The sequence below is a fragment of the Colletes latitarsis genome, chromosome 1 (assembly GCF_051014445.1).
Source record: "Colletes latitarsis isolate SP2378_abdomen chromosome 1, iyColLati1, whole genome shotgun sequence".
Classification (NCBI taxonomy): Eukaryota; Metazoa; Arthropoda; class Insecta; order Hymenoptera; family Colletidae; genus Colletes; species Colletes latitarsis.
Genome location: NC_135134.1, coordinates 54,661,698 through 54,685,769, shown reverse-complemented (window position 1 = coordinate 54,685,769; position 24,072 = coordinate 54,661,698). Strand labels below are relative to the sequence as shown.

Sequence of the window (24,072 nt, the reverse complement as noted above, 5' to 3'; positions counted from 1 at the left end):
CGATCATCGAACGTGTTTTGGGTCGTGAGGATTAATATCGGCGAAGCTGGCGAACATCGATATCCTCAGCATCCGCTAGCCCCTATTACCAAGCGCAGACAAGAATTTCGACGCCGCTGAGACAGATAAGATCTCATTGGCATTTTCGTCGTGGAGACGTTAAACACGGAACGGCTCGTTCCGCTGGATTATAACGAGGATAATTTCATTCGCCGCGCGTAAGGACACCGCGACGGCGGCGTCCGCTCATTAAGAGGGAAAAATTGAAAGGTCTGGGCCGGCCGCAGGGCGGTAAATCGGGCTCCCCTTGGCTCTGTCCATCTTTTGTCTTGTCCTTCGCCTCTTTCTCCGCAACGGCGCGTCTCGTCCTTTTTCTGCCTCCCCCTTTTCGCCTACGAGTTGTTCACGACTCGTTCGAGAGCGCAAGTCCGCGAAGTCCTGGGATCGATTCCCGGCTCAGCAGGAGGCTCCTCCTACCATGACGGCCATCTTGCAACCGGCACTGGTCTCACTATATCACATCACACTTCACTGCATCCAGGTTGCATACTTACAGTCAGCCATGCGATCGCACTCTGACTTTGTACCGCTCCTTGGATCTTCCCTGAATGTACCCTGGACGGAGGCTACGTCTTGCTTCCGGTCGTTTACAATCCTCGAGCCTTTCTTGGACGGCCGACGTTTATGCCCGTCGACGTTCCATCGATGGCTTTTTCAAACGCCCGATGCTAAAACTATTTTTGATCGACGCTGTCCGCAGAGTGAATCATCCAACTTTACAGTCTCGAATAGTTATTTGCTCATTATGTACCAGCGTCCTGTTTATGGAATATTCAAAACTAGATTTAAGGGGTATTAAAATTCATTCGATAATCCCATCTTCATAGATAATAAAACTTATATTAGAGAAAATATGATTTGGTACTCAGGTTTTTGTGAAAGAACGGGCTGCCCAATTAAGGAGAATGAGTCGTGGCAGAGCTAGACGCTCAAGTAGAATGTCCTCGGCTGTGACCGCGGTAAACGTTGCCACATGAATTTAATATTAACTTGATATTATTACTTATGGTAATTACTAGAGAAGACGTTACTATTAATTACATTTGCGATCAAAGATTAAGACGACTTCGAGAAAAATTCCTGGAATTACCGAGTATCAAAGTTTCCAGAATTATCTCGAATCTTTTGAACGTTAATTTACTACACTTCCGCTGTTATAACTTACGTAGCTTAAATTCAACAAGGATAAGGTAAAAACGCGTATTTCTGAAGAATATATTTTACGTAGAGCAGTTTCGTTCTTCCTAATTAATAAGACAAACGAAATTATAGCAACTAATTTATTAACTCGAGTTGTTTTTTCTGCTGTTTCAGGTGTTGAAATACTGCGACCATTTGCACGGAAAATGGTACTTCTCGGAGGTCAGAGCGATCTTCTCGCGCAGATATCTGCTCCAGAACGTGGCCATCGAGATCTTCCTGGCCAGCAGAAGTAAGTCGTGTGATTCGCTTAGTTCGTTTCGAAAGGAGGCTGCCGAAAGAGGCGGCGGGCCCTTTTCGAATCGACGCGCATTCCGTTTCTTGCTCGGTCGCCCGTGCCTTTCTGCATTATTTCACACGACGTGATCTAATCTGGCAAACTGGAAACGGAATCCCGAGCGCGCCGCGAGGTGTGCGCCCCCGTTTGCTTTTTACGCAATAAATATCTGGCCCGCATTACGGCATCCCTTTTTTCGCGACCTATCGTTCGATTCCACCTGTCCTCCCTTCTTCGGCCATCATTGTCCACTAACGAATCGAATTTTTAACGTACCTCTGAAATAATATAAATATAACTGAACCAAGCCAACAAATAGTAGCGAACAGTAGGTAATGAAATCGACTCGAACGACACGCTATCGTCCACTCGTTAAACTCTTTCCCGATTTCTTGTTGGAACTGTTACGAGAAGCTGGTCGCTCGGTGCACAGTGAGAAACATCGAACGAGAAAACGAAGGATAAGAAGCAGCTTCGTTATCTCGATTTCATTGTGAGGTGTTAAAACATTCCTCGGGTCCGGTGGAGCATCGGGACGCCGCGGCGGCGGTTTCGCTTGAAATATAGTTGTTCCTCTGAAGAGGATCGTCGGTCGTTGCGTACGCTTAAACAAACGTGGGAGAATTACTTATACCTGGCCGTTGGGGCCGCAATCCCCGCTGATTATTTCTCCACGGGCGCAGATAAATATCCCCGTGGCCGTCCCTCGATTCTAATCTGATCTCGACATTCGATGCGTCGTGAAACGTCCCAGGCGGAATGTGTCATCCCTGCGAGGAGCCTTCGTCGTTCATTAAAAAATTACTGGAAACGCGCGCGCGTTCGTTAACGGGCACGGCTAAAATGCCACGGCTCCTGTCGCGCCGTGATAAATCCTGAAACAATAAAAATATACGAACAAGCTACTTTATGCCCCGAACGACGCTGCAACTTCCATGGATCTTTACGAGACGGCTGCACCCTTGAATTTCGCCCGGGAGAAAAATCCTCCTCTTTTCTCGTCCGTGCTCGCGACGATGATCGTTACGACGTCCCGTGAATATAGTATAATCTTAACTTTTAATCGTCGGTCGCGGCCAATGATTAACTTTGTTAATTTATTTCTACGCTATAAAGACGCGGAGAGGATACGCGAACTGTAAGATGTTCCGTAACGGCGTGCAAGATTCTTAATTGCGTGTTCTCGGGATACTTTTTACCCGAAATGTTGAAATAAAAGTGGGCTCGATCCGCAATGATTTAGCCAAGTTTCCCCCATCCTCGCATCATTTGATTTTAAGTGCATCGCCGAGGCAGTCCTGTAAGAACGCTTAATCCATTCTATATTTCACTGTCAGAGAGGTACGTTCCTAATGTAGATCTAATATACAGTTTTTAGTGGTCTTATTATTACGACCAGACTTATTCATTTATCCTGGCCACCTTTCGAGAGAATCATTTTCCAAGATGCTCTCTACTCGTACGCAAATAATCAGAGTGGCATAGTGGGCCATCTAATGGGCAGTGAAAACACAAGATTAGGAGATTCTTTGACTCTCGCAGCTCCCTGTGATCCCGCCTTCTGCTTCCCTTCTTCCTTGATTAAGACCGACTCGTATATCCCCAGCCCTGTGTTCGGAGTTACATAAATTACACGCAAGTATTTATGGTAACTGTCGCTTCGCACGCTACCCTTTGAACTCTCGAGGGAGCCACGGCCGATGCTATTAAAGCCGTGAAATTAAGTCCATCGCGTATCCTCTTTTCATATTTCCGCATTTAACTTCGCGCCCTAAATGCGTTTACGGTGCGCGTCCAACGCCGAAGCCTCTTTCAATGAATCATGTTCTTTGATTAAGTAGAAGCACGAGAGATGGACGGCGTAACGCGTGGCGTTTGTGTGGGTGCAAAGCCGGTTGAATTTGTTCTAAGCGACGAATTTAATCCTCTTGAAAAAGCTTTATGCTGCGCCAATTTTCTCGCGAGGTAATTTTCACGGTTCGACTAGTCGAAAGTGGCTTCGTTCTCCGTATTAGCGATAGTTTCTGAAATGCATTTTGCCCGTCCCTGATGTTCGCGACGCGTTGGAAGGATTCTGGCCGAACCACTGCCTAGCCACTCAGAGTCGGCGATGCGAGTAAGAAATTCGTCCTTGCCCGCCATCCTTCCCGAATGATTGACATACGATCCGTCGTCGAAATTGGGTTCGCTTATAATCCGCACTTTAACGCCTTTTTGTCCACAGCCTCGATCCTGTTCGCGTTCCCGGACCAGGCGACGGTGAAAAAGGTGATCAAGGCGCTACCGCGAGTCGGCGTGGGCATCAAATACGGGATTCCGCAGACTAGGTAAGGACCGAACCCCTTTTACCAACATCTGGATCTAGGGATCTCGGCCTCGGGCTCACCCTGGTACACGCTCCTCGCATTCCGCTCTTTCTTTGTCCCCTTCCGCAGGATTCCGTTCGCGATCAGGATCGGATCCAGGGCTTTCTTGTCCGGGCGAAATGTTCGGAGAGATCGGATGATAAAGGACGCGAGGATAGATATTGAAAAATCCCGTAGACAGAGGGTAACGTTGGGTAGCGTTAACACGACAGGAATGCACCGTGTCGCTCGACTCGTCTTTATTGACCGATACTCGTTCCCCCCCGATTGCTTTTTTCTTGAATAATATAAATACATGAGATTTGTCGACGTAAATTTATGATAACGTGGACACGTACGGGACCAGCGCGTTTTGGGTGTCATCAGATTTCAAATTTAGGGCACGATGAATACGAACGGATCCTCAAATATTGATAGTCTCTAATTAGCTATTTTTGAAAGAACAATACTATAAAATATTAAGATTCCAAGTTTTCTTATTGTTTGAGACTGTAACCTTAGCAATATTTTCGTGCATAGTTCCTTAAACACATTTATATTTGCTAAAAGGTTTCCCCAATTGTCGATCAAACGCATCGTCGTTAATTCGAGCAACAAATTGAAACCACAAGACGTTGAAATCATCGCAAAGATCCGCGTCTTTGGGTCGTATCCTTCTTCGATACCAATACTCTCCCGCAGCTCTCGACGAGGACAGGCGGCGAGAACACAGAGGTTCGCGATCCGCGCTTCGATCCATCCATTAAAGCACTCCTATATACAGGGTGCTCCAAAAAAATGTTAACGCTCATATGGAAGTAACTTTTTCAGAGAAATCAGAATTGGTAACACGATACTCTGTTTATGTGTCTCTCATTAATCTCTTAACTTCTTACTGTAATATTCGAAGACTATTTGTAGATGGTTTCAAGAATGAAATTAGCAACAGTGGCGATTTCTTCGAGACGAAATACATTCATCGTTATGGTATATCGTGTAATTTTGGTTTCCCCGAAAAAGTTACTTCCATATAAGTGTTAGTATTTTTCTGTAGCACCCTGTAGAAGGGAGTCGGCGAAAAGGATACGCCGACCATAAATATACGGAGGCCGACTCCGACGTCTGATCCGAGGGAGATTCCTGGCTAGCAAAAATAATCCGTATATAAAACGTGCATCTACGTCGTGACGCTCCGTACCACGCTCGCGTCGCGAGAAAAATAAATGTGCCACGACGTCGATCGTATTGGAAAAACCGACAATGCTCCCTTCGTACCTTCGATGATGGTCGAGTTCACGATCGAATTCGAAAAGAAAATGGCGTTACTACCGCGCCATTGAAAGTCTGCCTATTAAATAATATATTTTCTACGTATTTTCTGACGAATCACGCTGTTTTCGTTTGTGCCAAGTTCGCTGTATCTCCGCCATCTTCACGCGACATAAAATGAAGAATGTCCCATTTTCCTTTGCCTCTAAATCGCGTAAAAGATTTTCATAGTTCCGCGAGATTTGTGCGAGATGCGCGCAACCCTAGAATTTATACATCCGGTCGTTGTCGCGTACTACTCACTTTTAATGTCGTTCACTGCGTACGCCCGTTAAAGTCTCCCGTATAAATTCTAAATCAGCGTAGTTGGCGTGCGTAAAATCCCTCGCTGAATTTTACGACGTGAATGCAAAGCACCAAATCGCGTGCCGACGTAGCAGATTTCACAAATCGAGAGCAAAAATATATTTGTTGAAACGTTACCCGCTATAATTCATCTATTTTCTAATAAAACTTTAATCGAACCACAAATATCGAACGTCAGTGGCTCGTGCAGGAACTGAAAAACGAGGGTGCAAGTCAAAATTAACGGAGACAAATTCTTTCACAATCAATTTAACCTTTCATTTAGATGAACATGCCATAGTGTACCGTAAATATAGTCGTTTAAAGTTTGATCTTATTTTGCAACACATAAAAAATTGTAGTGGTTAAGAGTATATATTAATAACCATAGAGAGAGGGTGCATTTACTTCCGTCTATCGCTCCTACTGGATGTGCCACTGTTGAGCGTTATCGTAATTGCTCACGAGAGCCAATCTGGATCTTTATCGACATTCGTTCCGCCAGCCAATTAACTTCAGCAATTAAGTTCGAAAAACGCAACGCCGGTTCGCTCGAAACATTGATAATATCAGCTTTTCTCCGGAGAACGCGTCGATGGGAAACCATAACGGTGTCAAATTCTTCCTGTCACATTTAGAGACGATCGAGAACTCGATTTCAGTGTCCAGAAGAGCAGAACAAATGTTTCATAACTTTTTGGAGTTGGTTGTCTCTCTAATCGATTACGAAACGCTGCCTCCGAGACGTACTCGATCGCACGTTGTAAATAATTTAATTCGAGTTAGCACAGAATATTAACGATCTCCGTGATGTAAATTGCAAGTATACTGACAAACATGGTGACGTATATGCTAATGTTCTTTTCGACGACTTTCCTACCACAAACTTCTGTCGCGTACGCATCGATCAATCTGTGTGTTGCTTCGTTGATGAGCAGATAGCGCGGATTGTTTGGACAGGTATTGATATATCAGTCATACGTACGCGTCACGTATTCGGCCTGAAAGTCATGAATAAGTTATTACATCGGTCTTCGATCCCTTTGCACAGTGCATTGACTGTTTAACGCGTAACCGTACCGTCGGTGATTCTTCCTTTTTCGATCGGGTTACGTGCGATACAAATTGATATTTAAAACCGTAAAAATTGCACTATTCTTCCAGGAGGGCGTCGATGATGTCGCCCCGACAGCTGATGAGAAGCTCCAACATGACGCAAAAGTGGCAGCGCAGAGAAATATCGAACTTCGAATACCTGATGTTCTTGAACACGATTGCAGGTAAGCCAAACTTATTTCACATTAGAGTGAAGTTTTGCTCGAATGTTTCAAAAATCAAGCATAGAGCACACCCTTTGCTAAATTTCTGGCCGCACCATCGATGCTTGTCGATCTAAAAAATCGTATCGGCTTACCGGTTGCGGAAAGAAAATGCGACGTCTGCGGACGGTCGATCGTCGCTCGATTTCGCGGCGGTTCCGAGCAGGATAAAAAGAGAGGACGAAGGTAAAATGATACGTTAAAGAAGGAGGGAGCGTCCAGGGCTGCACACGGGCGGATGGAATCTGTCGCGGCGTATTAGGGATGTTCTCAATCAGGTTCCGTGTTCCGTTAGCCACCCCATACGAGTAATCCCCAACCCGTGGGCCCTGGTAATCCTCTCCTCGAGGGACCGGCGCTCTCAGCTTCCCCACGCAGCCAGCCGAATGGAAACGTGCCTTTGTTTCTCCTTCGGTTTAATATCAGCCACCCTTTTGTGTTTCGCGTCGCGGAGCTAAATCACCGAAACTCGAGACTCCTGCCCCTTACCTATTTTTTTCTTTTTTTTACCGGATCAACCATTCCGGAAAACAGCGAGCTCGAGGGTGCGAACGTTCTACGCGAATGGTGGACATTTTTCTTTCGTAAACGAATCCGCGTTCTCGATAGCTACCGAGACAAACGGGAAAGCAATTAACGGAAATCGATTTATTAAAATCGAAGGAGACGAGTATTAGGACCCCCCGTTTGGATTAAACGTGTAATCATAAAGTATAAACACGCTGGGCTCTGCATTAGCAGAAGAGCACAACGAATTACCAATCGTGTAGAAAGTATCCCACTCCGACTCGGATTAAAATACTCGATGTAAATTTCTGACACACCTGCGAGCCCAACGTGAGTTACTAAGACCTCACCGATCGTCTATGGGGAAAAATTCCGCGACCAGTTTGTTTCGACGAAACGAGTTTCCCTAGCAGGTTGCTCTCTACTGAAATTGACTGCTTCCTGGCCTATCTCCTGCAATACGATCGCGATTTTTCTCTAAAATTTCAATCAAACTCAAACGCGAGGAAACGTGTTAAGACCAGATTAATCCCACGGACAGCTACCTTAGTTGGAAACGACAGCAGCGACAGTCATAAATCAGAAGTACAGAAATAGAATTATATCGGGATTCGTGTTTACGATATTTCGCTAGTTTTTTAAAATCATCACGATCGCGACACCCCAAGACGATCGCTCGCGGACACTAATAGCGAATCGTTTAAAGGCCGCTCGTAAACAAGCCTATCGAGAATTATGTAAGTGGAGAATTTATGCTGGCCCACGCGCGATCGGGCCCCCTTAATGACGAGGATCATCGCGGACGCGTAATTATTTGTATATCGACGAGAAACGCCGCGAGACGCCGGAGGGTGGCCGTGTATTTACGAGCGTTATATATTAATTGCGCGAATAAATAGTCGTTCCGCGAGACTGGTGGGGATGTGGGCCCGTGGGTGGGGTGGGGGAACGAGACGGCGGCGTGGGCCGTACGGTGCAATTGGGCAAGGCCCGGCGGGGGAACGCGTTGCGAGAACGAACCGGTCCCGCTGCCAGGCTCCCGCATGCGATCCAGTCCGTTCGTTTATTTGTTCGGTCGCATCGGTTTATTAAAAATTAATGACAGCCAGCCCGATGTAAATATGATAGGCTGCGTGTCGTGACGCGAGCCGGTTCGCGTGGGTGTGCGCCGCACGGTGCACCTACCGCTGATGCACGCCGCCACCGGCTCCATCGGCTTCGATCTTTGCTCTCGGTCGGTGAAAAGGCCTCGCGCCGATCGAAATTTAATTATAATAGAACCAAAGCGCGGAGTAAACTTTTGTTTCAGCAATAAACAACGAATGACAAATGGAAATAAAATTTTAATGCAAAGCGCGTTTCATTCGATGCACTGACAGCGGCTGCAATGGAATCTTTGGAACGATTTCTCGATCGAAACTGGTCCATACATCATGCATATATCCTTGGTTACGACGTCTCTTCGTATCATTGCTCGCATGCTCGTTATGTCCGCGAACAATGGCTACTTATCACTACGCCATTTAAATTTTGCAATGTCGGTACGTTTAGACTTCTTGGTTTGTTTAATTGTATCGACGTGGATTACCAGAAATGTTTCGGATATTTGTTATAGGAGAAAGATCGGTTCCGGGTTAAGCGGAATGCGGTACCAGAAGTATGTGGAACGCGGACGTCGAGTAATTTCTGCTTTATCACAAGCCTTACGAAGGCTGGCTGGAAAAGTATGACCCAATCTGATAGATCTACAATAATATAAACTCGCTTTTCGATGTCTCTATTAACCACAAATTAGTACTATTATTATCAAGCCTGCGAGAAACTGAATACAAGTATCGAATAAAATATCACTGGAGCTGTAATTTTATAGTCAGTTTCGTCGCTCGCCGTACTTTGTCGTCTCGTTAACCAGCGAAAGAGTTAAATTACCCATCGTGCCGGGCACTGTACGGCCCTCCAGACAATTTCCCCGTCGTTCTATCTCAATAACCAACGAACCAAGTCGCCGCGGCGACGTACCCGAGCTGTACGCCATTTCGTCGGGCTTCCTGCCGATTTTTCTCCGGCGTTGGCGACCGTCTCTCTAAATCTCGGCGAGTGGCGAGTTAAAAACGAGCCTCTCGTCGCGGCCAGCACTTATTATAACGTTGTTCCCGGAGGATCGCGAGGGAGGAGACGAGGCGAGTAAAAAGCAAGGATGTGCCGCGGGCAAGAAGGGGAGGAGACGAAAGGGGACGCGTGTGTCGCGGACATTCCGCTGTCGTGAAGCGTCCCGAGGGCGCTCACTCACGGCGACGCTACCATTAATAATCACTTTGATGCATAACGCGGCCTTACTATTATTTACGTCCGACCGTCGGTCGTGCAGCGTCACGATTTACGACGCATTGTAACAACGACGGGGCTTGTGCGCCGACCGCCTTGCCGCGAGTCCTTATTCCCTTTCCTTCTTTTTTATTCTACACCGCCGCCGAATCGAGTATCCGGTGAATTTCTTGGAGACGGCCCAACCCGCTGTTTCGTCGTTTCCCGATCATCCTCCTTGCTTGGGAATCGCGATCCTGATGCGCGAGGACCAAACAGTCGGTTATCCTTCTCCTCTGAATATTCTGAGATCGAATATCTGACAATTTTATCAGTATTTTTAATATAATATCATTAGCTACGACGTTCGGTTCGCTAATAAAGAAGGCACTAGAATAGTACGAATTAAACGCGTACGTAAACGATGCGACGAGAGGAGCGTCCTCTGACAAACTTGCTGACGGGTTTTAATTAGCGACTGGGGAGATTAGACGAAGTCAGGCTTGCAGCCGCGATGCCGTCACTAATGCGTCTCGAAACGGGATTCCGGGGGCGTACGGGGCGGGGGCGTAAGAGTGAGACCTCCAGAAGTGACAATTTCAGGAACGATTAGCCGTCACGGTCTGAGTTATGCGCTTACTAAACGGAGATCGTTTCTCCCTGCACCGGGAGCCAAACCGTGGCGTGCGTTTCGTAAAAATAGAATTAGAAGGCGGCCGGGTACCACCCGCTTTTCATCGTCCGTCACAGACCGTGGCGGCAGAGGGTGGCGCGGGAAGAAAAGTGACCGCCGGTTGGGGCTCACAAAAAATTAGGCCCGTGATTATACGCATTAAAAGGAAGACGCTGATGGCTCGTTTATTTTTGGAGTTTTAGACGAGGAATCTCGTCTCGGGAGAGGACTGGTCCACGCGACCGAAAGAGTCGACACGCGAGACCCACCATTTAGCTACTCTTATTAGGCAGAATACTTCGCACCCTCCCTTCGACATTGACCGATCCATATCGAAACTTTGCATTATTGTTTACTGTGATATATAACCGCGACTGAGTTAACAGAAATATTAAAAGTAATCGGTAAATTTCTATGGTAAATGTTTCAGGTCGAACGTACAACGACTTGAACCAGTACCCCGTATTCCCATGGGTGTTGACTAACTACGAGACGAAGGAGCTGGATCTCAGTTTACCCAGCAACTATCGTGACTTGTCCAAGGTAGAGAAACGCCAATTAATTTTTATGTTTCACTCGACGACTCGAGTATGTTATTTTAACCTATTCGTGTCTCCCAATAGCCGATCGGAGCATTGAATCCGAGCAGAAGGGCTTACTTCGAGGAACGCTTTCAAGGCTGGGAGCACGACAGTATACCGCCCTTCCACTATGGCACACACTATTCCACGGCTGCTTTTGTCTTGAACTGGATGATACGAGTGGTGAGCACCTGATAAATATAGAACGTATTAAGTAGTCGAGTAAGTCTTGTTCCTGAATTTTTTATAAGTGCTATCTAGAATATATAAATGTGCAACCAGTTGGCGAGGATACAGCTTAATTCCGAGGGAACCGTGCACGCAGAATACCACGAGTTAAATATTGTATAAATTATTTATTAATTATTTTCTACGAAAGTACACCGAGCGCGCGGTAGCCACTGATTTGCCATTTTGTAAACAAGACTTAATTTAAAGGATCGTTCGACACATTCTCGAAACGCCCGGGGAACACACCCCGACAATCTTCGGTTCTTGGACCGTCTATTTAAGAAACCTGTCCACTTCGAACCATAAATTCGAGCGACGCATTCGGTAGTGTCTGCACACTAATTTGGGGGCGTCGGAACGCCCCCGAGTCAACGAAGCCCGCCTTCCCGTTAAATATGTGCATTTGTTTTCAGCTGCATTTTCTTTAGGGTTCCTCGCGCGAACGAGCGCCGCGCTTTCAAGCTTTCGCGTTTCTATTACGTTAACGACTGTATTAATTTTCGCGTTATTGCCCGGTCGAAACGATCCGAGGGGGGACGGAGAAAAAGAAATACACAGACGTTGCACGACTCGCTTTATCGCGTTCCACGATCGATCGTATCGTCTCTGCTCGATGATGATTCCGCGCGAATTCGCCCGACAGCGATTCAATTTCATGTAAATGTCCGACCCTGCTTGGCCCGAATGGGCTAGCATTATCCGTCGCATTTACATGCAAATCGTCAATAAGCATTTTATTACCGCTTTGCTTCGGACAACACCCCGCTGTTCCCGCGAGGATATACTGCGTCATAAACAATTTATTGTTTTATAACTGCTTAGCTCGTTGTCTCTTTCGGTCTATTTTCGGCCTTGGCCGCGGCGTTAGCTCAAGTTCCCGTTCTAGAAAAAGAGCAACGAAGTTACGCGCCGTCGGTTCATTGTAGGCGATCCTTACTGTGTACAAGTTGTCGAAAATCTCGTCCGCGACCGTAAATCACGTTACGTCGTTCGCGTACGCCTACGAGCGAAATGGACGTCGATCGCGGGAGGTCTTCTGTTAACATTCATCAGGCTGTCAGATGAACGAACGGCTGACGGAGGACTTTAAGCGCGAAACCATATAACAGAGTAGCGTCCGAAGGGTACGATGGGTCAAAGATTGTCCGTTATTCATGAGGAAATGCTTACCTTTAGGTTTCACGAGGGTGCACGCAGTTGCACGACGATCCTTTGTTTCGTCCATTCGTGTTTGTTAGAATGAAGTTCGAAGCCTTTCGGCGCAAGTAGTATCTTTTTCGAGAAGTCAGAACTGCATCTTCTGCTTAGTGGCTGAGACTTGATACATATAATTTTTGTATGGCCTTTGTAATATTGTATCTATTTATAGTAGAGAAAAAAAATTCCTTACCGAAGCTATAATCTGTGAAATGTCATGCGTATGTTTAAAAAATCATAACTCCTGAACGGATTGGAGGATTTTAATGTTTCAAAATGCAAACGACTCGTATTTTAGCGAAGAATATGTAGAAATTCTAAGAATATTCGAAAAGTTGTTCCTTAACCTCGTAAATTGAGAAACCCCACATAAAAGTTATCCAAGGAAGGCTTGCCCGACAACTTTTGCCTCGGATTTAATTTGCGTAACGAAATTGATTCCTATATGGCGCACTCATTTGCTTAATAAACCCGTGGAAACAGGTTTGACTGCCATCGATGACGTCTAGAGGCTCGAGTTTAAAAGTCAAAGCAAGAAAATAAAATTAATTCGATGCCACCAATCGTTAAACAACCAAAAAAAAATAAATTGTTAGCGACGATGCTGATCAAGTATACACGTAGATCAAAAAGTTATCGGCACGGAGGACATAGAAGGGAATTTTTCTGGAAGTTATTCGGATAGAAGAAGATAAAAATAGAATACGATAATTGTTTTAACGTTTCAGGAGCCGATGACGACGATGTTCCTGGCTCTTCAAGGCGGCAAGTTCGATCATCCGAATCGGTTGTTCTCCTCGATCGCGCTATCCTGGAAGAATTGCCAACGGGACACTTCCGACGTGAAGGTTCGTTTCGTTTCGAATGCCTGCACTTATTAGTTACAGTTCCACGAGCAACGGATGCTCGCGTCTATTGTTATTGTCCGAGAATAATTCTTCGTGATGTACCGTGTCCCGATGCGTTCGGGAACAACGTAGTAATAAATTACTCGGTTTGTTAACAGGAGCTCATTCCCGAGTTCTTTTTCTTACCGGAAATGCTGGTAAACAGCAATCGGTATCGCTTGGGTAGGCAGGAAGACGGTAGTTCGGTTGGGGACGTTGAATTACCTCCATGGGCATCATCTCCCGAGGAATTTATCAGAATTAATCGAATGGTACGTCATGGTTCGACGGGAACGGCTCGATATCGAATTTAATTCGTCTTGTTTCCTAAATTCAACAGGCTCTCGAGTCGGAATTCGTGTCCTGTCAATTACATCAGTGGATCGACTTGATATTCGGTTACAAGCAGAAAGGTGAGTCAGTAATCGAAAGTATTCTGTATTTATGCGGCAACAAATAACGAAAGTTTCGAGATATTTATAAGACGCGTTGCATGGGGAAATTAAAATAAATTGCACAATGGGAAATCTCAGAAGTACGCGCATAAATTGAGACGATATAACGTCCAGACAATGGCGCGAGCGATACGAGAGCTGGACCGGGTGTTGGGACACGCGGAGTCGAGTCAAATTAGATTTCCACCGATGGTAATTGTCAGTGGCGCCTCTATATCCGGCGCTTCCCCGAAGAAGCTGCCGTCCCGGAGCTGAGAGGGTGGCTGCACTCGCCGCGCGTATGGAAGGAATTAGTTTTTAGTTAGCTTCCTCTCTGTCTTGTCTCAACCAATTAGGCACGTGTGCCGGGCGCGACAATGCGTGCCACCCCTAATACGTAACACGTTTACAGCCGGAAATACCGGCCACGAGCAATCGACAGCAGACCCTAGAAAGCGGCTGTTTCGGATTCGCCGTTATTAAGACAATAACAGACGCGACGCGCGAGACGGTTAGACCAGTAAACTGCCGTCTCGACGGTTACCGGTGTTTACCGTGCGACAAATTTTTTGCTCCCGGTTTCGAATCGCACCGAGCCGAAACGCTTCGATACTGAGCTCAGTTGTCGTATCGCCGCTGACCGGACCACTCGAAATAAACTGTGATTTCTATTCCGCTAGTGATAGTGACGCTTGTGTACCTCATCTTTCCTCCTCGTACGCCAGTGATCCACGGCCCTGACTCCGAAACCATCATCCATATCGTTTGTGTGATATAAGAATCTACTTTGTATTCAGCGAAAGGGGTCAATCGTGTTCCCAAAACAATTAAGTAGCGCGTGGACCATTGAATTCGGGCTGGAATAATTTTACCGATAATAGAAGCACCGAATATCGTGTCAGCGAGTGAAATTGCTCTGTCTCTTCAAGGTCCGGAAGCTGTTCGCGCAACAAACGTTTTCTACTATTTAACGTACGAGGGCAGCGTAGACCTGGATACCATAACAGACTCACTGATAAGGGAAGCCATAGAAAACCAAATACGAAACTTTGGTCAAACGCCGTCGCAGCTGCTGATGGAACCCCATCCGCCACGTAGCTCGGCGATGCATTTGGTAAACTATATTCACTTCGCACTACTCCACGCTTTTCACGAGCGTCGTCGATATTTAGTATCTCGTAGAACTTTGCGAAAAGAAGAGCGTGCAATGTATTGTAGGTATTTAGTATCGAGGAACCTTCGTCGTAAGGTAGAGCTTGTAACGATTATTCGATGGCATGAGTTTTGAAGAGTACTTTGCTAATATTAGAGTAACGTCTCGCCAAGTACTTAAGATCGCAAGTAATTAAACGTCCTATAGAATCCTGTTTCGTGCTCTGAACTCTACCTCGTGGACCTCCAGCGTAGCTATCCGCACAGTGCGTTCATCAGATCGATCAAAGTCATGTATATACATACGTGCAATTGCACGCTTTTCTTTCTGTTCAAACGTTCCGAACGTGAAGAGTACCGCGAAGTTTGAAAAGACGTTGCCACCCGTGTTGCAGTCACCGATGATGTTCTCGAGCATCCCGGACGATGTGTGCATGACCATTAAGTTCCCATCGAATTCACCTATCTGCCACATCTCGGCCAATACGTATCCCCAACTTCCGTTACCGTCCGTTGTCACGGTCACCACTGGCCAGCAGTTCGCCGTCAACAGATGGAACACCAACTACGCTGGTAAGCTGGCCAGACGCGTGGAACGCGTTGCTGTTCGAATTAATTATCCCACTAACGCCCAGCTAAATTACAGCATCCGTGCAGTCGCCAAGCTACGCGGACACTCCGCAAGCCCAAGCAGCGAACCAACCGCTGTCCATGGATCCTGTTCTCTGTGAGTGGAACGAGGATTTATCCTTCTAACATTCAGTTTAATTCAATAATTACCGAAGAAATATTTTAAGTATTTTAAGTAATACTTATTTCGATCACAACGGATTCGTTCGTTGCAGCGCAAGCAGCGAATAGCTCTAACCCAGCTTTGCGCCGACACTTGGGCGACAACTTCAGCCAGAAACTGAAGATCCGAAGTAATTGCTTCGTCACCACGGTGGACAGTCGATTCCTGGTCGCTTGCGGCTTCTGGGACAACAGTTTCCGCGTGTTCTCCACCGAAACTGGTAATGCTGTCGAGCAAAAGGGCCCGAAACAGAAATTGTACGATAATGTAAGATGGAAATCGATGTGTTTCTTCTCTTACAGCCAAGATCGTGCAAATAGTGTTTGGCCACTATGGAGTCGTCACGTGTTTGTCGCGCAGTGAATGCAATATCACCTCCGATTGCTACATAGCATCCGGAAGCGCGGATTGCACCGTTTTGTTGTGGCATTGGAACGCCAGAACGCAGACAATCGTTGGAGAAGGCGAAGCTCCAGCACCCAGAGCGACTTTAACCGGACACGAGCAGCCAGTGACGGCTGTCGTTATATCCGCCGAATTGGGCTTGGTTGTTTCCGGGTCTTACTGTACGTAATTATGCATCTTCTTCAAGATTTTATCAACTTGAGAGACATTCTACGCAATAATAGCGACGTTTAACAAGTTGCTGTTCTTTACAGATGGACCCGTTTTAGTGCACGCGACTTTTGGCGATCTTTTGAGGTCGTTGGAGGCCCCGAATGGATTCTCTTCGCCCGAAAACATCGCCATGTCGCGAGAAGGCGTCATCGTGGTAAATTACGAACGTGGACACATAGCAGCGTTTACTATAAACGGGAAACGTCTTCGTCACGAGTCTCACAACGATAATCTTCAGGTATGCTACGCGCATTTCGGTTCATCGTTGAACTTATGCTCTAAACATAGATTTTCATTTGTTTCAGTGTCTGCTTCTCAGTAGAGACGGCGAATACTTAATGACAGGTGGAGACAAACGGATCGTGGAAGTGTGGAGAACTTTCAACCTCGCTCTCCTCTATGCATTCCCAGCTTGTGAAAGCAGTGTGCGTTCTCTGGCGCTCTCCCACGACCAAAAGTGAGTACAATCGATCATTTTCAACGATATAGTTTACGGCCACGATCTCTTGCGCGTCCTGTCATCGATAGAAAAGATTCAAATATAGTTTATATTTTACGATACTTGTAAAGTGATCGAAGTGACGCACTCTATGCAAATTCGCATGTATTAGGCGCGTAAAGCTGCCCTCTGTACCGACACGCGTTGCCTTTAGTTGATAAGGTAGGCTGTCTGAGATATTTTACCCTGAGAGAAAGGGGGGGATCCCAGAGGCCGTTACAAGAAAGTGGACGTTTGCTACTCCATTTTGTACGCAATGCCTGAATCGATTACATTTACCGGTGTTTTATAGTAGCTGGTGTCCACTAAAGAGTTTCTTCTCAAGCGTTGAACTCTCCAGTGAACACCAGACACAAGGAGTTAACGGATGGACTGAAACATCTCAGGCACCTATTTGAGAAACGATCCGTTGCCCCGTCCGCGACTGTAAGGCCCACGTTTCAGGTTTCTACTGGCCGGTCTGGCTAACGGGTCGATCGTGATCTTCCACATCGACTTCAATCGGTGGCATCACGAGTTCCAGCAACGTTACTGAGACTGCTTCGCGTACGTCTAGCAGAATCGTACTCACACGAGCACGCCTCAGCTGTTGTCTGACATTTTTGCACAACACCGACGGATTTCTCCCAAACCATGGATGCGTCGCAACGGTGACAGTCACAGAACAATCTGACCGCAACAAACCACGTGTACGACTCGGCTGCAACAGACCCAATGACGATTCCACAAACAGGTGTAGAAACTTATCGCGCGATAACGACAGGGAATCGGACGATACGTATGCAGATAGGAGCAACTGAGCAACGACGCTTTCGTAACCGTTTATTACAATCAGATAGAGGGCCGCTGAGCGTAGTCGCCGAGCAGCAGGTATTCACGATATTCAGCGTTTAGCAATAATTCGCTTTCGCGACTCTTAACAATTCAGACAGTGCTTCCGTGACGTGCGCGCGAATCGACGCGCAAGCGAACAGTAGAACGAAGCTTCGAGGGGGGCCCGAGCCAGTCCCAGAGCCTTCGAGCGCGCGTTGCTCGCGTTTGGCTCTCGGGACCGAGCTCGGACGAGTGAAAATTTCGAACGGAGAGAGAAACCTACGTACGTATCTCTCAAACGCTAGTCAATTACGGAGACTCGGATCTATCTCTACGCTTGCGAGACGTTCGATGGCCGATTTTCAGTGACGCCCCCAACGACAGAGTCGCGGAGAGCACGGCTCGCGACGAGTAATTCGCGAGCAGAGTCCCTTACAAGGCGAACGACGCGTTCGTATTTCCCGCCTCGAGCTGCGCGGGTTAGGCCAACCGACACCTCTAACGCTAGTAACTTCCCGTTGTAAATACGATAATCTCTGCGACGTATAAAATATACATATATGTATGGATAATTCCGTACTTAGGGTGGCGAGCGAATGAGCGAAAGACAGGGGAGAGAAACGCGTACCGTTTCGACAGAGAAATTGTTTCCATTGTATTCCGCGCCGATGTCGTAATTGCCGCTCGTGATACAAACACACTTTTTGGCTAAGCACTTAGTGAATTCAGTTCATGGATATACATAGAGGCGAAGCACCCGCGAGAGCTACACCCGGTACGCGGGCAATCGGACGCGAATTACCGGTACACGTAATTTATAGGCGTAAAATAAAAAACGCGTACAGGTCTGCACAAGAAGCACTTCCGCCTAGGGGCGATCGACGCTTTTCCCGCGAGGCCGCGTACGCTGGATCGCCCCCGTCTTGAGACACACGCCACCGTTCATCACAATCATGATCCACCACCAGCCCTGCAACACTTCCAATTCCCCGACGTTCACGTCCTTCGAAAGAGATCCTAATTTTTATCAAAGCCGTCCAGCTTAACTTTTGCGAGGATATTTCTTGGTATTTTCGCACGCGAGGTATAATTAATCAGCAAGACAAAACGTTATATAGGCTTAAAAAACGAGGAATCACATCCCGAGTTCACGTTGTTCGTGTGTGAGCGTGTCGTCCTTACGACGATTCGAATGGGACTGGTGTAGGCGTTAGGTTTGAGGAGAGTCACGCGAGAGAAGGAAATGGTCCGATAAATTAGATATTCAAGACTTTCACGACCCGGGTTCATACAGTCGACACTGTTCGAAGCTTTGGATTCCTATGTTGTCTGGCTTTGGACAAGCGTTCCGACGTTTTGCTCTTTAGTAGACACGTTAACCACTTTAGGGATGAATTTTTTGCCCTTTAAACTCACTTGTCTCTTTGTCTAAAGTTACGATTTACAACTAGAATAACCTGTTTCGAGTTAACGTGTTCATTGTCTACCTAAGATGAAACTTCTCAATGAGAATTAATCATTATTTGACTACACCATTGTTTTGCATGGTGTTTCCAAACAGTTTGGCCAGACTTCATCCACGAAATTTCGGTGTACACTTGTCCAAAAGGGTGCAACTTACCCCCGAAAGCCTCGAACAGTGCCGCCGGATAAATAGTTCGAGAAGTAGGGAAAATAGAACGTTTTGGAAACAAGGCGAGGTACAGGAATAGTGTCTGTTCGCCATTTCGCTGCAGAACGAACGACCAACGCTCGTTCTGCAGTGAAAATGGCGATCGTAGATAGCGTAATCACGTCATAGGAGATGCGTGTGCATAATTTTGATTGTTTGCACTCGCGATTCGATTGGCATAGCATGTACACGCAGTGGTTGCGTTCACTTAACCGGGTAGCAAATAGCGATTTCTTCTGTCCGATTACGAGAGTCGATTGTTTTCACACGCACGCGCTTAGCCGTCGTAGATCTCGATGTGTTTCTTTTCGTGACGATCAGTGACGTTTCGCAATGTCGGAAAGTTTTCGTGCTAAGAAGCAACAAAATAATGGAGGACAAAGGGAGCGTGGGCGCGAAATGGGAAGAGCGTGAAAGGGACGCAGAGTAAATGAGAATAATCGAAGCGAGCGTTTATGGCCGCCGTCGGTGGTCGTCGCGATGCGTTTTCTTTGCGTCGATCGCTAATTTAATTCGATTCCACGATTACATTTCGAGAAAGGTATAGTCTTCGGCCATGTATAGGGTAAATTCTATTCGTACTACCCTTTTGTTGCTTTTACAATTTTTAGTTAGGTTTCTTTAACCCTAACTGCAACGTCGAGTACTTAAAAATATACGTATGCGTATTTGTAAAATAAGTTTGACGCGAGTTTTAAACTAAGTGTATTTGCTTAGAAAGCTTTTTAAATAATCGATGCCTTTCTGTTTATAGGAATCTTCAGATTTTTTGATAGTCCTTTAGAAAGAAGTAACGATCGTGGAACATTCTGTTTCATATTTTCTATAATCGTATCAGCTTAATATTTTGACCCTGTTACACATTTTCGCGAGACTAAATCATTTTATCAATGATTATTTTAGTTGTCGTAGCAGTACATTGTAGATTACTTTATTTTAATGTTGTGTGTTAAAAATTTATTTAAATCTGTCGAATGCAAATATATGGCCGACAGAGTACTTGAAATTAAAATTCAAACGCAAGTAGAGTTTGTGAAGGTCCATCGACCGACACGGATCGTTTCAAAATTGTAGTCCACGAAAAAGGACACCGCGAACTTCTCAGGACGTATCTAGTCATGACTCGCGCGAAGGATCGTCGCGAATCACCGGCGGTCTCAATTCCTTAGATGTCGAATTACACTTAAATCCATATACAATAATGGTCTACGTGGTAGATATAAAAATAAGATGCATGGTGCCGTCGTTCTAGCGATCAATCCACTTTTGAGCTTGCGGAAATCACGATAATGTAACTGTAATCGTTATAATTAGCCAAACGCGAATCTTATTGTGCAACAGTTCGCCTCCGATCGATCGATCGGCGGATCGAATCGCTCGTTATCGTACAATTTATACGCGCGTAGGACGATGTTACGTGTGCGACAAACGTGTTAAGAAGAAGAAGTAGAAAAAATTACGAAAAAATGAAAAAATACAATGGTGTATTACCGCTACTCGTTAATGGGCGTGCTTATGCATGATTGTTCATATTGTTCCGTTCGCGAATCGAGAGAAGAAGCAAACGAGCGTGAGTGAGGAAGCTCGACAGCGACAAATAGGGAGGGGACTAATATCATTACGCATTGACGACGTTCGAGCAATTCGATATCGATGTACTTAAGGGCAATTATCCAAAAATGTCGAATTCTCGGACGGTCGGTAAAAATTTTCGATTTAATTACTCGTGGAATGAACACTCGATCGATATTAATAGCATGTAAGCCAAATAGTTGTTGAAAATATAAACGTATGAAAGGTAAGAAACGAATTCTTATTGCTACGAAGAAAGCAGCGCGAGCAAGCAAATAGAACGTACAAGTACAGTATTGTCTCTGAGGTTCTCACAGGCTCAGGACCGAATTGTGACAATATGCGAGGGGGATAGATCAAATTAGTCAATGTTATCTCTCCAGCTAGCTCGACTTTGTATGCGTTTAGAACGAATGTGTGGGGTGAATGTAATACAGTTTATAGAGGCGGGGATAACTCTGTGACAACCTGAGAGATAGTACTGTAATTATAAATTGTTTGCGTCTGTTTGTAACTGCTTGTTTCGTACCGATTAATACTTCGTTTCTTGCCGTTTGTACGTTTGGCATTCGGTTCGTTCGATATTAAATTTATACTTAACGCGTATCGTATAAAATGATTCTTTGTTATCCGGTATTGGTGTGGTATTAGTTCCATCGCTTGCGACGATAAAAATGGCGCGAGATCGAGCTGGAGCGTGTGTGAAAGAGAGTAATCGTGCACGCTTGCGGTGTATGCGTGAGGAAGAGGATCGTGCCTGGTGCTTCGGATAAATGTTAATTTCTCGCGTGTTCAACTGTTCACTTATCCGTACTTATATGTACAGACGCGTACTGTCGACACCTTATTTTCGCTACGATGTAAGAGAGAGAGAGAGAGAGGAGAGGCCGCGGAAAACGGCGAAGAGATGACGAAGAAAAAACGAAAGAAATTGTGGCACGTTCGACGTTCAACCCGCGTTTCCTGCATTCTGGCGACTCGCGTCGCGTTTCCTCGCGAGCGAACGCGAAGCTTCGAGCGCGTTTACTAGCGTGCAAATCGCTCGGCGACGAGACGCGCGCGAGAAATTCGTATGTGCGCGCGCGATTCAAAGACTGCGAGAACGAAGAGGCGTCGGAAACGACGTCGACGAACCAGAAGAGTGAAACGCGTGCGCGCAGGAATCGACACCAGCGCAACGCGCGCAAAACAGAACGCGAAATAAAAGAGAGAAAACACGAGAAAAAAAATAGAAAAACCAAGCGAAAAGAGCGGAGAAAAAATATTACAAAAAAAAAAAAAAAAAAAACAAAAACAAAAGGAGTTTTTATATTTGTTTATAGGTGTGTGAGAACGCTGCACTTCTCGAGCAAGTTGTTAGTGAATTCCCTCCATATTGCTATTATATATAAAGGAAGTTAAAAGGATAAAGAAAAAAGAAATAAGTCGATTTCTGTCCGTAACTCGAACTTCGGTACACACACGTTAAGGGTTAAACGCTACTATTTTAAATAACGCTAAGTACAACGCTACAAACAAAGGTTTGCCTATAATTATCAATTAACAAACTACACTTTATTCTCATTATTATTAACATTAATTATTATTCTCAATTGCTATTAATTACGAGTATAATTGTTAGTGTTCTTATCACACGTTTGTGGTGTTACATTCGATACGTATGTACTTAACTATTAATAACGATGAATCGCTGAACGCTAGTGTACACACGGAGATATTTGTATATTCGAGGAACGTTCAAGGTTCCGGTGCAAACGGTTCCCGTGTCGAGCCAACCGTTTGCGTTGTTCGCGTTGTTTGCAACTGACGAGGTACGATGCAGGATAACGTATGTTGCAAAGAGACAAACGGACAGACGGACGACGAAAGGCGAAAAAAAGAATCGATGGGTTCGTTTAGATTACGGAGCTGTCCGTAGAACGTACTTAAGTGTAGATTAATCGAACGTTCCGCGTTTCTAAGCGTAATCACGGGGCGGATGAGAGGGGGACGCGCGCAAAATGTCGCGGGAATAACACTTACTCGGACGCTTAGTCGTTAGATTCGTAACTCGTTCAGTATTTAACAGCGTGGCGGGTCAAGGGGATCGCGATCGCTGGAATCGAGTCGAAATCAAAACGCCAGAGATCGCCAGAGATCGTCGCGAGTCCGAAGAGTTCTTTCGATCGCGCGCCCTTCGTCCGCGCCGCGCCAAGTAATTTTCCAATCAATCGATAAAAGTCAATATACACGCGATATCATAGAGGAAACCGAGCAAACAAGGTGGCAAGAAAAAAAAAAATGAAAACGAACACAGAGAAATAGTAAGAGAAAAAACAAAGTAGCGAGAAATTGTAGTGCCGCGCGATCGTAACGCGAGATTTCATCGAGATTCATCCGCGTCAAGTAGCGTTTTATAATCGTGATCCCGTTTCTTATTGATAAGCGATAAACGATAAACATTGTACAGCATCACGTAATGCTACAACGCAAAAACTGAGCCATCCGCTCTGGATTAAGCTTAAGCCCATCCGGTACCGCGAGACTTATTAATCGCTGCAGTTGCATTTATTCAAGACTGAACATCGTTCCCGCGGTAAACGTAATTAATATTTCGAACAATTTCACCCGCCCACCGTTAACACGCCGCGTCACGATCGTTAATTATCGAGCCAGCGCCTGGAACGCGTAGTTACAAATTTTCCAATTAGCCAGAGAGCGAGAAAAAAAAGAAACGACGAAACGATTGAAAAGAAACCGAGTAAATTGCATGACGCGAGGACACGCGCAGCGCGAGGAGCATCAATATGGCCTAACTTTTTACGATTCACGGCACGATGTAGATGGGGTGCAGACGAGAACCGGTAGAAGAGAAAACAGGATCGATGTTCGATCGACGAACAAATGACTGCAATCAATTAATCTTCTAAAGAAACCTCGATGCTTGTCTAATATGATTTTCTCCGATACGTAAATGAAATAAAATGAATAAACCAAATTCGTAACCGCGACACCCACGTCGATCAGTCTCTTCGTCGACGATACGGACGACGCAGGTTTATTCCCGGCATCTTTTTAAAAAAAAAAAAAAGGAGTACTATTAAGTAGAGGTACTTAAGTCGTTGCTACATACCAATATAAGCTCTATTGCTTATTTTATACTTAGTATTATCGTAATGTTTCGATTAGAGGTAACATAATGGGAAAGTTGTATCTTAGCATAAGGTAGACTAATCTGTAAAGATAAGTAGTCAAATAAATGAAAAGTACATTTGATGTTGCAGACGGTTTTACTCTTTTACTTTCGATCGGCACGCTGGTCCCGTTTTCCGTCGACGAACATCA

The 24,072-nt window shown here is 45.6% G+C and overlaps 1 protein-coding gene across 20 annotated transcripts in view; it reads left to right on the top strand.

The window, feature by feature from the left end:
- Rg (A kinase anchor protein rugose) overlaps positions 1-24,003 on the top strand; it is a 341,646-nt gene extending 317,643 nt beyond the window's left edge. For 15 of the 20 annotated variants that reach the window (XM_076772516.1, XM_076772499.1, XM_076772472.1 and 12 more), the window contains 16 exons: positions 1,375-1,492; positions 3,762-3,864; positions 6,661-6,776; positions 10,730-10,842; positions 10,923-11,063; positions 13,037-13,156; positions 13,315-13,467; positions 13,536-13,608; positions 14,559-14,743; positions 15,135-15,354; positions 15,428-15,508; positions 15,627-15,794; positions 15,877-16,140; positions 16,234-16,430; positions 16,498-16,649; positions 17,136-24,003. In XM_076772516.1, coding sequence (XP_076628631.1) covers positions 1,375-1,492; positions 3,762-3,864; positions 6,661-6,776; positions 10,730-10,842; positions 10,923-11,063; positions 13,037-13,156; positions 13,315-13,467; positions 13,536-13,608; positions 14,559-14,743; positions 15,135-15,354; positions 15,428-15,508; positions 15,627-15,794; positions 15,877-16,140; positions 16,234-16,430; positions 16,498-16,649; positions 17,136-17,226 — 2,295 coding nt within the window. In that variant the 3' untranslated portion in view covers positions 17,227-24,003. The remainder of the gene's footprint in view (positions 1-1,374; positions 1,493-3,761; positions 3,865-6,660; positions 6,777-10,729; positions 10,843-10,922; positions 11,064-13,036; positions 13,157-13,314; positions 13,468-13,535; positions 13,609-14,558; positions 14,744-15,134; positions 15,355-15,427; positions 15,509-15,626; positions 15,795-15,876; positions 16,141-16,233; positions 16,431-16,497; positions 16,650-17,135) is intronic. The other 5 variants (XM_076772567.1, XM_076772576.1, XM_076772489.1 and 2 more) reach the window with 1 other exon arrangement.
- The last annotated feature ends 69 nt before the right edge of the window (positions 24,004-24,072 follow it).